General features: G+C 42.7%; 1 protein-coding gene across 5 annotated transcripts in view; it reads left to right on the top strand.

Annotated features, from left to right (window-relative positions):
- lrp8 (low density lipoprotein receptor-related protein 8, apolipoprotein e receptor) overlaps nt 1-15902 on the top strand; it is a 438760-nt gene that overhangs the window by 278739 nt on the left and 144119 nt on the right. For all 5 annotated transcript variants that reach the window (XM_061883665.1, XM_061883666.1, XM_061883663.1 and 2 more), the window contains exon 5: nt 13788-14162. In XM_061883665.1, the coding sequence (XP_061739649.1) occupies nt 13788-14162 (375 nt within the window). The remainder of the gene's footprint in view (nt 1-13787; nt 14163-15902) is intronic.

Raw genomic sequence — 15902 nt, forward strand, 5'->3', positions numbered from 1 at the left:
TTATCCAAAAATGAGGAATCTTCTATCCGTATTTCTATCTATAAATGTGGCGATCACATCGTAATATGCTTACAAATGTACAGTATATCCAAAAAAAAGCGGTTTTATGTGTTAGCTTCTGGCGCAGCTGCACATATATATTACAGCTTTGGCCTACGGCCCCTTTTGCACTCTTCGGACCCTAGAGCAATAAGAATGGCCAACGGCTTTTCTTCGAGGCTCACTTTGGGATGAAACCTCTTTGCCATTGGGAGCGTCTTAACAGGCTTCCGAGGCATGAATGCTGGCGGTTTCATGGTTGGATGATAAGGTTTGATATACCAAAGCTTGTGTCTTTATTTCTTCATCACGCTGTGTTTGGTGCGGGATGTCTTCTTCAGAAAGGACCAAACGAAATGCCGCACAACCGACGAAAGCCATGTTTGTTTACTTTGTGAGCTCCAGCAAGTTTAAAGGCCTACTGAAACCCACTACTACCCACCACGCAGTCTGATAGTTTATATATCAATGATGAAATATAAACATTGCAACACATGCCAATAAGGCTTTTTTAGTTTTCTAAATTACAATTTCAAATTTCCCGGGAGTTTCGTCTTTGAAACGTCGTGAAATGATGACGTGTACGCCTGACGTCACGGGGTTTTAGGAAGTGTGAGCGCTGCGCACACACACAGGTAAAAGTCGTCTGCCTTAACAGCATAATTACACAGTATTTTGGACATCTGTGTTGCTGAATCTTTTGCAATTTGTTCAATAAATATTGGATAAGTCACAGTAGAAAGATGGAGTTGGGAAACTTTAGCCTTTAGCCACACAAACACACGGCGATTGCTTGTTTGAAATTCACGGAGGTGAAATTTTAGTATGGAGCATGAATCCAGACCAAATGTCTACAAGCAGGTTTCGGTGAGAAAATTGTGGTTAAAAAGTCAGTTCTTACCGGGTAAAAGCTGAGCTTGTGCCGTCCATAGCTGCCGTCGACTTAACTGAGACACTGGCGTCAACACCCGGCCGTGGACCAGTGTTAATTTTGTTGGTGAAAAATTTTCGTCATAGTTATCGTCGACGACCTTTTTTTTTCTGACTAAAACAAGACAATAACTAAATAAAAAATAATTTACATGGTCTAAGACGATGACGATGTGTATTGACTAATTCGTCAACGAATAAAAACGAGACGAAAATGTCTGCCAGAGACGAGATCCAATCGGAACTAATTTCGTTATGAAGAGGCGGGGACAGTTGGGAAGAGAACCAATCAGAGCGACGTGGTAAGGGAGTTACGTAAACGTAGTTTGCGTTTGAGACTGACCCGGGAATGCGCTGCAGAAGACAACATGTCAACGCCGGGGAGGAAGAGGAGAGAGGACGTATGGGGAAATTTTATATTTGACGTCGAAGATAACAAGATGCAGTGTAAGAAATGCAGCGCGAGGATTACGGGGAAAAACACAACAAACTTGAAGCGACATTTACAGTAGAATCACCCTGAAATCCACACACAGGTAAGCATTTTCCACAACATACAACTCACTCGACGTTATCCCGTTTATTACACGGCTTACTTGTGAAATACTAGATTTGAGACATGATTTTCATCAAAATACGACTTGTATCGGTGATTTTTCCGCTGTTTTGCTTTGTCTTTCAGAAATTGAAGGGAAAGTTTACATATTACCCTTTAGTCGACTAAATCTACTGTAGTTTTCGTCGACTAGAATCTTATGATATTTTGTCAACTATAACTAAACTAAAACTAAAACAATTTAAATGACTAAATTATGACTAAAACTAAATTACATTTTAGTCAAAAGACTGACTAAAACTAAATCAAATTTTGCTGTCAAAATTAACACTGCTGTGGACACACCCCTCCGACTATCAGGTACTATTAAACTCACTAAAACACTAGCAACACAATAGAAAGATAAGGGATTTCCCAGAATTATCTTAGTAAATGTGTTTAAAAACATCGGAATACGTCTCAATGGCATTGCGTTTTTTGGGGGGTTTTTTTCTAGTCCGTCGCTGTCAATATCCTCAAACACAAATCTTTCATCCTCGCTCAAATTAATGGGGAAATTGTCGTTTTCCCGGTCCGAATAACTGTTTTTGTTGGAGGCTCCCATTAAAATCAATGTGAATATGTGAGGAGCCCCCACACTTTCGACGTCATTGTCTGCGACTTCCGGTAAAGGCGAGGCTTTTTTTCAGGAAGTACCAAAAGTGGTGAACTTTCTCGTCGATGTTCTCTACTAAATCCTTTCAGCAAAAATGTGGCAATATCGCGAAATGATCAAGTATGACACATAGAATGGACCTGCTATTCCCGTTTAAATAAGAAAATCTCATTTCACTAGGCCTTTAAGGGAAATTAGGGCTGTCACTACAAGAAGGGTTTTGCTGAAAGGGGCCGCCCACAGGGGAGACAACGGAACATGCAGAGTTTGCACCTCTCTTTAGTTATTTACTTTATTCATGCTGTCATCACACTTCAATTGTTGTATTTTTATACCACATTGAACCCACTAAATCAGGGGTGCCCATTACGTCGATCGCGAGCTACCAGTCGACCGCGGGGGGTGTATCAGTCGATCTCGAGCCAGGCTTTTAAAAAAAATAGACCTAAAAATTAGTGATCATCAATCTTCACCAAGACGTCACTTAAATGACATTCACGGTACCGGAGGGTCTTGTGAGATGACGCTGGCTGCTGCAAGATCATTATTATTAAAATATGACCGAGAGGAAGGCGAGAAACACTTTTTATTTCAACAGACTCTCGCGCCGTACCTTCCGTCAAAACTCTAAAGGCCGACTGCACATTTCCTATCTTCACAATAAAAGCCCTGCTTCATGCTGCCTGCGCTAACAAAATAAGAGTCTCGGAAAGCTGGCGTGCACAAGTGATGTGCACGCCAGCTTTCTGAGGGATCGCTTGTGCACGCCAGTTTTCCGAGACTCTGTTTTTAGTTAGCGCAGGCAGCATGAAGCAAGGCTTTTACTGTGAAGATAGGAAATGTGCAGTCGGCCTTTAGAGTTTTGACGGAAGGTACGGTGCGAGAGTCTGTTGAAATAAAAAGTGTTTCTCGCCTTCCTCTCGGTCATATTTTCATAATAATGATCTTGCAGCAGCCAGCGTCATCTCACAAGACCCTCCGGTACCGTGAATGTCATTCAAGCAAGCTACGGAATTTGCCGCCAATGTTTTTCTTGTAAAGTGTATGGAAGCTGGATGAATTAGATGCCAAAAACCAACCACTTTCATGTGGTATTGTACAGAGAGGACAACTTTTTTTCTCCTCCATTTGAAAATGTGGGCGTTATCATCATTACTGTCTGATTCCAATCAATGCAAGTCATCAGAATCAGGTAATACACCAACTTATATTCTTGTCTTTGTGAAATAAAGACATCTATATGTGTTACACATGCTTGTATTATCATTAAACACATTTAACTTGTTTACAAAAATGTCTCTTTCATAAATAAATAAATATAAATGATATATATAAATGAGGTAGATCCCCTCGAGGTTGTCAATTGAAAAGTAGCTCGCCTGCAGAAAAAGTGTGGGCACCCCTGCTTTAGACAGAACAAGTATAAAGTGTGTCTTAAGTTAAACACAGTAAGCAATAACATGTGCAGAAATACATATTTCCACAATATTTCATGTCAGCTAAAGACACAGACCACATAAAACCACATCATTGCAATGATATACTGAGCCTTAAGTCCTATTTTGCAGTCTAACTACATTGTTAAGCCACTAATAGCTTTTTAATAGTTCATAAATGATTGTTTATTAATCCTACGTTATTAAATAAGTCTTAATTATAGTTGCTAAATTGCTAAGTGCGCAATGACCAGTACAAATTTGCAATTCTCACTTGATTAAAATGCACAAAAAACAAGTGAATTAATAGCATCCATAAGCTTTTTTTTTTAATCATAATACTTCTTAGTTTGGATAGGCAAAATTTAGTATATTCATAAGTATCAACCATATTGGATCACGTTACAAATCCAGTGTCCACTCTTGCGTTGTCAGTGCTACGGTGGGGGTTCCATTAGGACAGATTTCACTTCCCCTGTCGTCACCGCTGTGGGCGTTCCCTAAAGGGGCGTAGCATTGAGTGTCTCCGGTACTCCATGTATTGCTCACGACATGAACACCTGTTGTTGACTTTGGACTAGCGACTGCACAATACATCAAGGCTGCGGAACACAGACACACTACGGGCTTACACGCACACGCACACACACACACACACACACAAACACACACACGCGCACACACACACACACACATCCACAAGAATGTACGCCACACATACACACCCCCACCACCCCAACCCAACGCCCTCGACGCAAATCTCATAGGGGTGATGAATGGATGGTCAGCGCCTGAGAGCTGCGGCCTACCACCATGACCTTGAACTACCTTCCCTCTGTTGCTAGATATCTCGAGATGTATGTTGTAATATCAGTGTTTCCCACAGGTCAGGCATCTATTTGTGGTGGTGGGGTGGGGCGGCGGGGGGGTGGCAGCGGCGGCGGCGATGACCAAGAAGAACGCGGAGTTGGAATGTAATTACAACACTTTATGTACATATTTATATACAGATTTGAACAATTAGTTATTCACATAAATATATTTAATAATTGTGCTTCTTACAAAAAGTATATAATCTTATAAAATATAAAAGCTAAAATGTCTCTTGAAGCCCACTCCAAAAATCTTGAACTTAAGAATGCCATCAGTTTTACTCCCTACACTTAACCGTGTGTTTCCTACTGCCTGCAGACTTAGCACCCTTTGTTTTTTCTACTTGCCCGACTTCTCAAATCTACTTGCCCCAATATTTTTACTTGTCCTGCCTAAATTTTTTTTCTGGCTGTGTAGTGCTCATGGCTTATATCTTACTAAAATCCTTCCCGTTGACTATTTACAACACTACACCATCCATCCATCATCTTCCGCTTATCCGAGGTCGGGTCGCGGGGGCAACAGCCTAAGCAGGGAAACCCAGACTTCCCTCTCCCCAGCCACTTCGTCTAGCTCTTCCCGGGGGATCCCGAGGCGTTCCCAGGCCAGCCGGGAGACATAGTCTTCCCAACGTGTCCTGGGTCTTCCCCGTGGCCTCCTACCGGTTGGACGTGCCCTAAACACCTCCCTAGGGAGGCGTTCGGGTGGCATCCTGACCAGATGCCCGAACCACCTCATCTGGCTCCTCTCGATGTGAAGGAGCAGCGGCTTTACTTTGAGTTCCTCCCGAATGGCAGAGCTTCTCACCCTATCTCTAAGGGAGAGCCCCGCCACACGGCGGAGGAAACTCATTTCGGCCGCTTGTACCCGTGATCTTATCCTTTCGGTCATGACCCAAAGCTCATGACCATAGGTGAGGATGGGAACGTAGATCGACCGGTAAATTGAGAGCTTTGCCTTCCGGCTCAGCTCCTTCTTCACCACAACGGATCGGTACAACGTCCGCATTACTGAAGACGCCGCACCGATCCGCCTGTCGATCTCACGATCCACTCTTCCCTCACTCGTGAACAAGACTCCTAGGTACTTGAACTCCTCCACTTGGGGCAGGGTCTCCTCCCCAACCCGGAGATGGCACTCCACCCTTTTCCGGGCGAGAACCATGGACTCGGACTTGGAGGTGCTGATTCTCATTCCGGTCGCTTCACACTCGGCTGCGAACCGATCCAGCGAGAGCTGAAGATCCTGGTCAGATGAAGCCATCAGGACCACATCATCTGCAAAAAGCAGAGACCTAATCCTGCGGTTACCAAACCGGAACCCCTCAACGCCTTGACTGCGCCTAGAAATTCTGTCCATAAAAGTTATGAACAGAATCGGTGACAAAGGACAGCCTTGGCGGAGTCCAACCCTCACTGGAAATGTGTTCGACTTACTGCCGGCAATGCGAACCAAGCTCTGGCACTGATCGTACAGGGAACGGACCGCCACAATAAGACAGTCCGATACCCCATACTCTCTGAGCACTCCCCACAGGACTTCCCGAGGGACACGGTCGAATGCCTTCTCCAAGTCCACAAAGCACATATAGACTGGTTGGGCAAACTCCCATGCACCCTTAAGAACCCTGCCGAGAGTATAGAGCTGGTCCACAGTTCCACGACCAGGACGAAAACCACACTGTTCCTCCTGAATCCGAGGTTCGACTTTCCGACGTAGCCTCCTCTCCAGTACACCTGAATAAACCTTACCGGGAAGGCTGAGGAGTGTGATCCCACGATAGTTGGAACACACCCTCCGGTCCCCCTTCTTAAAGAGAGGAACCACCACCCCGGTCTGCCAATCCAGAGGTACCGCCCCCGATGTCCACGCGATGCTGCAAAGTCTTGTCAACCAAGACAGCCCCACAGCATCCAGAGCCTTAAGGAACTCCGGGCGGATCTCGTCCACCCCTGGGGCCTTGCCACCGAGGAGCTTTTTAACTACCTCAGCGACCTCAGCCCCAGAAATAGGAGAGTCCACCACAGATTCCCCAGGCACTGCTTCCTCATAGGAAGACGTGTTGGTGGGATTGAGGAAGTCTTCGAAGTATTCCTTCCACCTATCCACAACATCCGCAGTCGAGGTCAGCAGAACACCATCCGCACCATACACGGTGTTGATAGTGCACTGCTTCCCCTTCCTGAGGCGGCGGACGGTGGTCCAGAATCGCTTCGAAGCCGTCCGGAAGTCGTTTTCCATGGCTTCCCCGAACTCTTCCCATGTCCGAGTTTTGGCTCCGCGACCGCTGAAGCTGCACACCGCTTGGCCTGTCGGTACCTGTCCACTGCCTCCGGAGTCCTATGAGCCAAAAGGACCCGATAGGACTCCTTCTTCAGCTTGACGGCATCCCTCACCGCTGGTGTCCACCAAGGGGTTTTAGGATTGCCGCCCCGACAGGCACCAACTACCTTGCGGCCGCAGCTCCGATCTGCCGCCTCGACAATAGAGGTGCGGAACATGGTCCACTCGGACTCAATGTCCAGCACCTCCCTCGTGACATGTTCAAAGTTCTTCCGGAGGTGGGAATTGAAACTTTGTCTGACAGGAGACTCTGCCAGACGTTCCCAGCAGACCCTCACAATGCGTTTGGGCCTCCCAGGTCTGTCCGGCATCCTCCCCCACCATCGCAGCCAACTCACCACCAGGTGGTGATCGGTAGAAAGCTCCGCCCCTCTCTTCACCCGAGTGTCCAAAACATGAGGCCGCAAATCCGATGACACAACTACAAAGTCGATCATGGAACTGCGGCCTAGGGTGTCCTGGTGCCAAGTGCACATATGGACACCCTTATGTTTGAACATGGTGCTTGTTATCGACAAACTGTGACGAGCACAAAAGTCCAATAACAAAACACCACTCGGGTTCAGATCCGGGCGGCCATTCTTCCCAATCACGCCTCTCCAGGTTTCACTGTCGTTGCCAACGTGAGCGTTGAAGTCTCCCAGTAGGACAAGGGACAAAGAGTTCCTATTAAGTAGGAGTGCTTAATTTGTTCACCTTAACCCACATAGTAATAAAAAATATATCTTACCGGTGCTATTTTTATAATGTTAGCAAAATATCGGTATGACGTCATAATTCTTGATCTTGATCCGATGAATATCCGTCTGATAATTATCGTACACAATTAGTAATTATGACTTATGATTATCCCAGCAATATTTAATGAAATATCTTGGAGGCGTACAAACTAGGATATGCAGACTAATGTGTACAACCTCCTGAGTCATAACACATGACAGTTCAATTGGGGCCTGTACCCATCTGTGACCCTCCACACTCTCAACTGCACCCAACTATTATTAAAGGCCTACTGAAACCCACTACTACCGACCACGTAGTCTGATAGTTTATATATCAATGATGCAATATTAACATTGCAACACATGCCAATACTGCCTTTTTAGTTTAATAAATTGCAATTTTAAATTTCCCGCAAAGTGTCCTGTTGAAAACGTCGCAGAATGATGACGTGTACGCGTGACGTCACGGACTGTTAGGAAATATTAGCGCTGTGCACACACACAGCTAAAAGTTGTCTGCCTTTAACCGCATAAATACACAGTATTTTGGACATCTGTGTTGCTGAATCTTTTGCAATTTGTTCAATTAATATTGGAGAAGTCAAACTAGAAAGATGGAGTTGGGAAGCTTTAGCCATTTAGCCACACAAACACACAGTGATTCCTTGTTTAAAATTCCCGGAGGTGAAACTTTACTATGGATCAGAGCGGTCGAGCTAAGATGGATCCCGACCACTTGTCAACCAGCAGTTTTCGGTGAGAAAATTGCGGTAAAAAGTGGCCACTTACCGGAGATCAGCCGAGTTTGTGCCGTCTGTACAGCTGCCGTCAACTTCCATCAGACACTGGCCTCAAGACACCCGTGGACACACCCCTCCGACTATCAGGTACTATTAAACTCACTAAAACACTAGCAACACAATAGAAAGATAAGGGATTTCCCAGAATTGTCCTAGTAAATGTGTCTAAAAACATCTACATCCGTCGTAATGCAATCGCGGTTTTTTTTTTTACTTGATTTTTCTTTTCTTTTTTTTCTAGTCCGTCGCTATCAATATCCTCAAACACGAATCTTTCATCCTCGCTCAAAGGAATGGGGGAAGTGTCGTTTTCTCGGCCCGAATAACTGTTTTTGTTGGAGACTCCCATTAAAATCAATGTGAATATATGAGGAGCCATCAACATGTGACATCATCGTCTGCGACTTCCGGTACAGGCAGGGCTTTTCTGTTAGCGACCAAAAGTTGCGAACTTTATCGTGGATGTTCTCTACTAAATCCTTTCAGCAAAAATATGGCAATATTGCAAATTTATCAAGTATGACACATAGAATGGACCTGCTATCCCCATTTAAATAACAACATCTCATTTCAGTAGGCCTTTAACTGTCACATTCACTTTATGTGGGATAATATTTGTCTGAAGGTTGGCATTTTGGCGCTTTGTATTTTAGTAGATTTGTTTTATGTTTCTCCTATGTGCATTATTTAACATATCTTTCATCTGTCAACATGTTGACGAAAGATCAGAGTCCTTAGACTTGCACGAGACCCTCAAAGACTGAGAGGAATGAGGAAATTTTCCCTGTACTCATTAACCAAAATTTCCCAGCTAAGATGGAGGGACAAGCTTATTACTGCTGATATTTCAGCCTCCCCGATGAGTTTTAATGTATGCTCTGATAAGTTAAGTATCTGTCCTTCAACTTGCACATTTCTCTTATCGACTCCCACATGCTTCTAGAGTCAGCTTCTAAGAGGAGCACGAGCGCAAACTTAATTTAAGTTGAAGATGGGAGAAGTTGGCAAAAAGTAGTCTAAATAAAGATCAGCCTGCAATGTATGGACAAAAGTATTGGGACACATGGCTGTAAAGTAAAATGTACCTTTTCGGACTGATTTTCTAAAGGTTAGCACAAGTGCAAACTAAATAGCGCACGCAAAGCTGATCTACTAAACATGTTCGCAGAAGATTGCATCTCTTAAGTGAGCGCTATAAGGAGGGCAATCCGTTTAGCGCAGAGGTCCCCAACCTTTTTGATTTAATGCAGAAGTTTTTTTCATGGACCGGCTCCGTGTGGCAGATAGATACAGCAATAATAGGTACAGGAAAAATACAAGTCACAATAACGCTGAATTTGTGGAAGACCCGGGCTTGTTTGTTTGTGTTGAGATGGAAATCAGTCATTGGCTAGAATCTGGAGCATATACATTTACATTGTATATGTTGATCAAACTACAACTTCCTATCGGGAGTTTTGTAATAGATCTATAAACAAGCTTATTGTTCTGTCTAGTGCAGGGGGCCCCACACCAGATCCGGCCCGCCAGCGTCCAAAATCCGGCCCTTGGGAAGTCCCTGTCAGAGTTAGTTTGTGACGAACCCCAAGATGCAGAGAAAAAGGCAGGCATTGAGTAAGGAAACATGGTTTAATAAAACACTAAGACAAAACCAAACAAAAGGGGTACAACAAAAAACACGCACGAGGCGGATAACAAACTAAAAGAGCTAGCATGAGAGCTAGAAAACAAAAGGAGCTTAGCATGGAAGCTAGCAGAAACAAAAGGGCCTAGCGTGGAAGCTAGCGGGTAGCGAGCAGGAAAACAGATGTGTAGTAAAAAGACAAATTGAAAGCAGGTAACTAAAGACAGTAAGCTACAAACGGCTACCGAAATATAGCTTACCGCTACGCTGCAATGGCACGACACAACACGACAGGACAGGAGCGACAATACAGAGGTGACATCGACAATAATCCAGCCCTGACTGGATGGGAAGACAGGTCTAAATAGGAGCGGGCTGATTGACGCCATGAGGGGAAACAGCGCTCAGGGAGAAAGACAGGAAACCAACAAAATAAGAGCGCTGACAGGAAATACTACACACACAGAGGAAAAAAATGGAACCCAAGCCTGACAGTCCCAGGTTAAAAAAAAAAAAAAAAAATATATATATATATATATATATATATATATATATATATATATATATATATATATATATATATATATATATATATATATATATATATATATATATATCATCATCTGTCCTTTCCGATCCATTATCATACAGTACGGGCCTATATATATACACATGTATATATATACTGCAAAAACTGAAATCTAAGTAAGATTAAATATCTCAAATAAGGGTGATATTTGCTTATTTTCTGTCTGATAAGATAATTTTTCTCACTAAGCAGATTTTATGTTAGTGTTTTACTTGTTCTAAGTGGTTTGGTCCTAAATGATCTCAGTTAGATATTACAACTTGTTGTTAAGATTTTATGACCTATATTGAGTAAAAGATGCTTGAAACTAGAATATCAACTGTTGCAAAGCTGTGTCATTAGCACTCACAAGTATAAAACTACTTTTTTAAAGTAATAATTTCTTATTTCAAGCATGTAAAAAAATCATGATTTTGACACAATTGTGTCTCATAATTAAAACAGATGACAGCCAAATGGACTTTGCTGTTTTATTGTCAATGAAACAATAGAAAATACGTACTCGTATAGTAGTACAGTTGGCACAGTACAGCAAACTGACAGTTAATATTTGAACATTTAACATGTGACATTTCAAACAATTTAGAACAGATACAGTTCATGCGCATTTAGATAGATTCTTCAAAATTACAATAAAAATAAATTTGGCCGCGGGCCGGGCTGTATATATGCACGCGATGATGTCATGTTATCGATGGAAAAAATGCATTTTTAGATAATATGATTTCCCTGAGCTGCTAGGAGACCCCGAGAGTAACACGCTGTTGCCTTGCTGCCTGTCCGTTAAGAACAATAAATTAGTTTTTAGTATAAGTTTGCTCGTTTCAAGAAATGTATTGCCGGGCGCATATCATTATGTCAAGATAATGGCACTAGCATTTTCTTAATTTAAGAATATTTTTCAACATATTGAGCAAAAAGGTGTCATTTTTTTATCTACCAAAAAAAAGTGCACTTGTTATTAGTGAGGATATACTTATTTTAAGGTAGTTTTGGGTTCATTGAGGTTAGCTAATTTTACTTGTTTTAGAAAGTCTTGACAAGCCAAATTTTCTTGTTCTATTGTCAGATAATTTTGCTTAGTTCAAATAAAATACCCCTAATTTTTGTATTTGTTTTTCTTGTTTTTGAACACTGACTTTTTGCAGTGTATATGCATATATATTTACAGCCCGGCCAAGTTGTTTTAACCCAATGCGGCCCCCGAATCAAAAAGTTTGGGGACCCCTGGTCTAATGGGACAGGTGAATGTTATGTCGAAAAAATGCGTGTTTATAAATTGTTTTGTGCGGCCCGGTTGCAAATGCATCATGGACCGGTACTGGGGACATCTGATTTCTCTTCATGAATATGTTAAACATCACAACTCCCTGAATACTAGGAGGAGAAAATGCACATATAGCCATTTAGCACACGCAGTGTGATTTATCAAAACATCTAGAAAGAACATGCAAGCTGGCAGTTGTGTAGAAATGGCTTTGAGAAAGGAGGTGATGGCACTGCAGCTCTGTCCTATGTTATGTGAATCAACATATTTGAACAGTCAAAAATACAATTTTTAGTCAGATCATCCATTTTTCTACCGCTTGTTGCTTTTGGGTGGTGGGGGGTCGCTGGCGCCTATCTCAGCTGCATTCGGGCGGAGGGCGGGGTACACCCTGGACAAGTCGCCATCTCATCACAGGGCCAACACAGATAGACAGACAACATTCACACTCACATTCACACACTAGGGCCAATTTAGTGTTGCCAATCAACCTATCCCCAGGTGCATGTCTTTGGAGTTTTTTTAAGTCATATAATCTATTTAGCAATTCTCCTCGGGGATTAATGAAATGTATCTGCTTCTGATTCTGATATCCATCCATCCATTTTCTACTGCTTTCCCCTCTCAGGTTCGCGGTATTTTGTTATAATTATTCAGCCGCTGGATAACATAGGAGGCTGATCAAAACAAATTCAATCTATTCGTTTGGTCCCTGCCGGCCTGTTTTTAATGACGTTTGTTATTAGCATATCTCCTATATGAAAAAAAACGTTTTGCAAAATGTATATCATGCCTGTAAATCAGTTTTCTGTTTGATCATGTTTTGTTTTTGGTCTCTTGTTTCCCGTTTTGCACTTCCTGGTTTTGTTTGTTTCCATAGTTACTCATTAGTTTCCACCTGGTCTCCAAGTCACGCCCCTGTCCTCAGCCTCACACCTGTTTCTCATCATCAGAGTCACTATTTAAGTCATTTGTTTTCTGTTCCTCGGCCTGGGAACTTTGCTTGCTGTACCATGTGCTTACTGCTTTACATACCGGACTTTGTATCGAACCCTGATGACCATGCACCTACCTTGCCTTGCCACGCTGATTATTGATTAGACCACGCCACGTAAGATCTGGTTTATATTTATGCCTCTGTGCAAGTTTTTGGTTTGTTTTGTACCATTGGTAGTATCTTTTGTTTATTTGTATATTGTCATGCCATTGTCCTACTTTGTTTGGAGTTTAGTATAGATTATTATCCGCCACTGAGCGCGCCCTTTGTTTTCCCTTTTTGTAATATAGTGTATAAATAAATACATCATGTACCTTAATTCACGCCTGGCTCGTCCCAAATTCCCTCTGCATCGAAGAAGCAAAACAAATCCAAGTCATAGTCCTGACAATGTATTTTCTTACGTCTGAAACATTCCAACAAACACACAATTTATGACAAGCTTCTTCCATGAGCACGCCTTCAGCACGCTAAAAAAAAAATGAGTTCATTGTTCTGTTGTAAATGTCCAAAAAATAATGCCACAGGTAAAAGCATAGTAATATGAATGAGCAGTAAATGAGTGTTTCCATGGTGAACGCTGCATAGTACACACAAAGCCTCATGTAAATGAGGCAGTCTGCACAAGTTGCCTTGTCTTCATATAGTTTGCTCACTGTTTATTGTGTGGTATTTGGATTTTAGTTGCTCAGGTCCTTTGTGTCTGAGACTCACGATCCCACCTGTTTTGTAAGGGGCGCCGGAAGTTGGCAGACCCGTCAGCGATCCTGTTCTGTCTCCATGTAATGTTTGTCTGATCTTGAATGGGATTGTGCTGAAAATATTAATTTCCCCTCGGGGATTAATAAAGTATTTCTGATTCTGATTCTAATTCTGATTTACACATTGTATTTCATCAAAAACATTCCCATTTAATATTCACTCCCTCGGTTTGCTCCAAATTTATGTGCCTGCAGATGCCAAGGCCTGTCCATCCAAGGATTTCCAATGCCATAACGGAAAGTGCATAGCGCCAATCTTCGTCTGCGATGGCGACGACGACTGTGGAGACGGCAGTGATGAAGAAAAGTGCTCGGTCCCCAGCTGCGACCAGCACGAATTCCGATGCAATGACTCGGAATGCATCCCGGCACTGTGGAGCTGTGACGGGGACCCAGACTGCAAGGATAAGTCGGACGAATCCATGGAGCGCTGCAGCAGGAGAACCGAACCCCAGAAACCTCGGTGCATGGTGAACGAGTTCCAGTGCGGGAGTGGAGAGTGTGTCCGTATCAACTGGAAATGTGATGGAGACGCAGACTGCAAGGACAAATCCGATGAGTCAAACTGTCGTAAGTAGACTTTTGTGTTCATTGTCGGGTTGTACGGTATACCGGTATTAGTTTTAACCGCGATCCTAATGAATCATATTCGGTACAATACTATACACCACGGCGCCCCCATCGTCGTCACGTTGTGACATTGGTGGATTACGAGCACACGAGCATGTTCGGCGGCACTCAATCAAGAAGTACTACCAAACAGACACAGTGTGTAGACAGAAAAGGGAGAACGGAAGCTTTTTGGCTTAAAACCTAACGATTAAGGTGAAGTTTTAACACTGAAACCTACCGGAAGAGATGTTTTAAGACATGGCTAGCTAGCTAGCGGCAAACGTCCAGTGTTTTAGCTAATTGTAAATGACTAATTCTCGCCGCCATGGCGATGAATAAATTAAATTTCTTACAAGTATCATCCGTGCAGGACGAGGAATAGATTGTTTATTTGTATATTGTCATGCCATTGTCCTGTTTTGTTTGGAGTTTAGTATAGATTATTATCCGCCACTGAGCTTCACTACACACCGTAGCTCACCGGCGTCAAAATGTAAACGAATGTGATTGGTAGATCTACACTTAACATCCACTGTAATGATACCAAGTACAGTAGCGTATCTAGTCAATACTACTATGATTACGTCGATATTTTTTGGCATCACAACATCTTTTTCGCTTTTCTTTTATTTAGATTATGTTTATAAAATCAGGATCAATGCCCAAATTTTTGGTATCATCCAAAACTAATGTAAAGCATCCAAACAATAGAAGAATAAATGATTTTATGACATTTCAACAGAAGTGTAGATAGAACATGTTAAAAGAGAAAGTAAGCAGATATTAACAGTACAGGACTGTCTCAGAAAATTACAATATTGTGATAATGTTGTCTGTCCATCTGTGTTGGCCCTGCGATGAGGTGGCATCTTGTCCAGGGTGTACCCCGCGACCCCAAAAGGGAATAAGCGGTAGAAAATGGATGGATGGATGATAAAGTCCTTTATTTTCTGGAATGCAACTAAAAACATGAAAATGTCATACATTCTGTATCCATTGCACATCAACTGAAATATTGCAAGCCTTTTATTATTTTAAAATGGCTGATTATGGCATACAGCTTAAGAAAACTCAGAAATCCTATCTCAAAAAATTTGAATACTTCCTCAGACCATGTAAAAAAAAAAAGATTTAGAACAGCAAAACAAATTCAAACATTTGAAAATGTCAATTAATGCACTTAGTACTTGGTTGGGAATCTTTTTGCACGGATTACTGCATCAATGCGACGTGGCGTGGAGGGAATCAGTCTGTGGCATTGCTGAGGTGTTTTGGATGCCGAGAATGCTTCAATCGCGGCATTCAGCTCATTTGCATTATTGGGTCTGTTTTCTTTCACCTTCTTCGTCACAATACCCCAAAAATTCTCTATGGGGTTCTGGTCAGGGGAGTTGGCAGGCCAATCGAGGACAGTAATGCCATGGTCAGTACACCAGTTACTGGTGGTTTTGGCACTGTGGGCAGGTGCCAGATCACGCTGGAAAATGAAATCATCATCTCCATATAGCTTTTCAACAGATGGAAGCATGTAGTGCTCTAAAATCTCTTGGTACACAGCTACATTGACTCTGGACTTGATGAAACACAGTGGACCGACACCAGCAGCTGACATGGCTCCCCAAACCATTGCTGAGCGTGGGAAATTCACACTGGATTTCAAGCAACTTGGATTTTGCTCCTCTCCAGTCTTCCTCCAGA

Source organism: Nerophis ophidion, linkage group LG22, assembly GCF_033978795.1.
Source record: "Nerophis ophidion isolate RoL-2023_Sa linkage group LG22, RoL_Noph_v1.0, whole genome shotgun sequence".
Taxonomy (NCBI): Eukaryota; Metazoa; Chordata; class Actinopteri; order Syngnathiformes; family Syngnathidae; genus Nerophis; species Nerophis ophidion.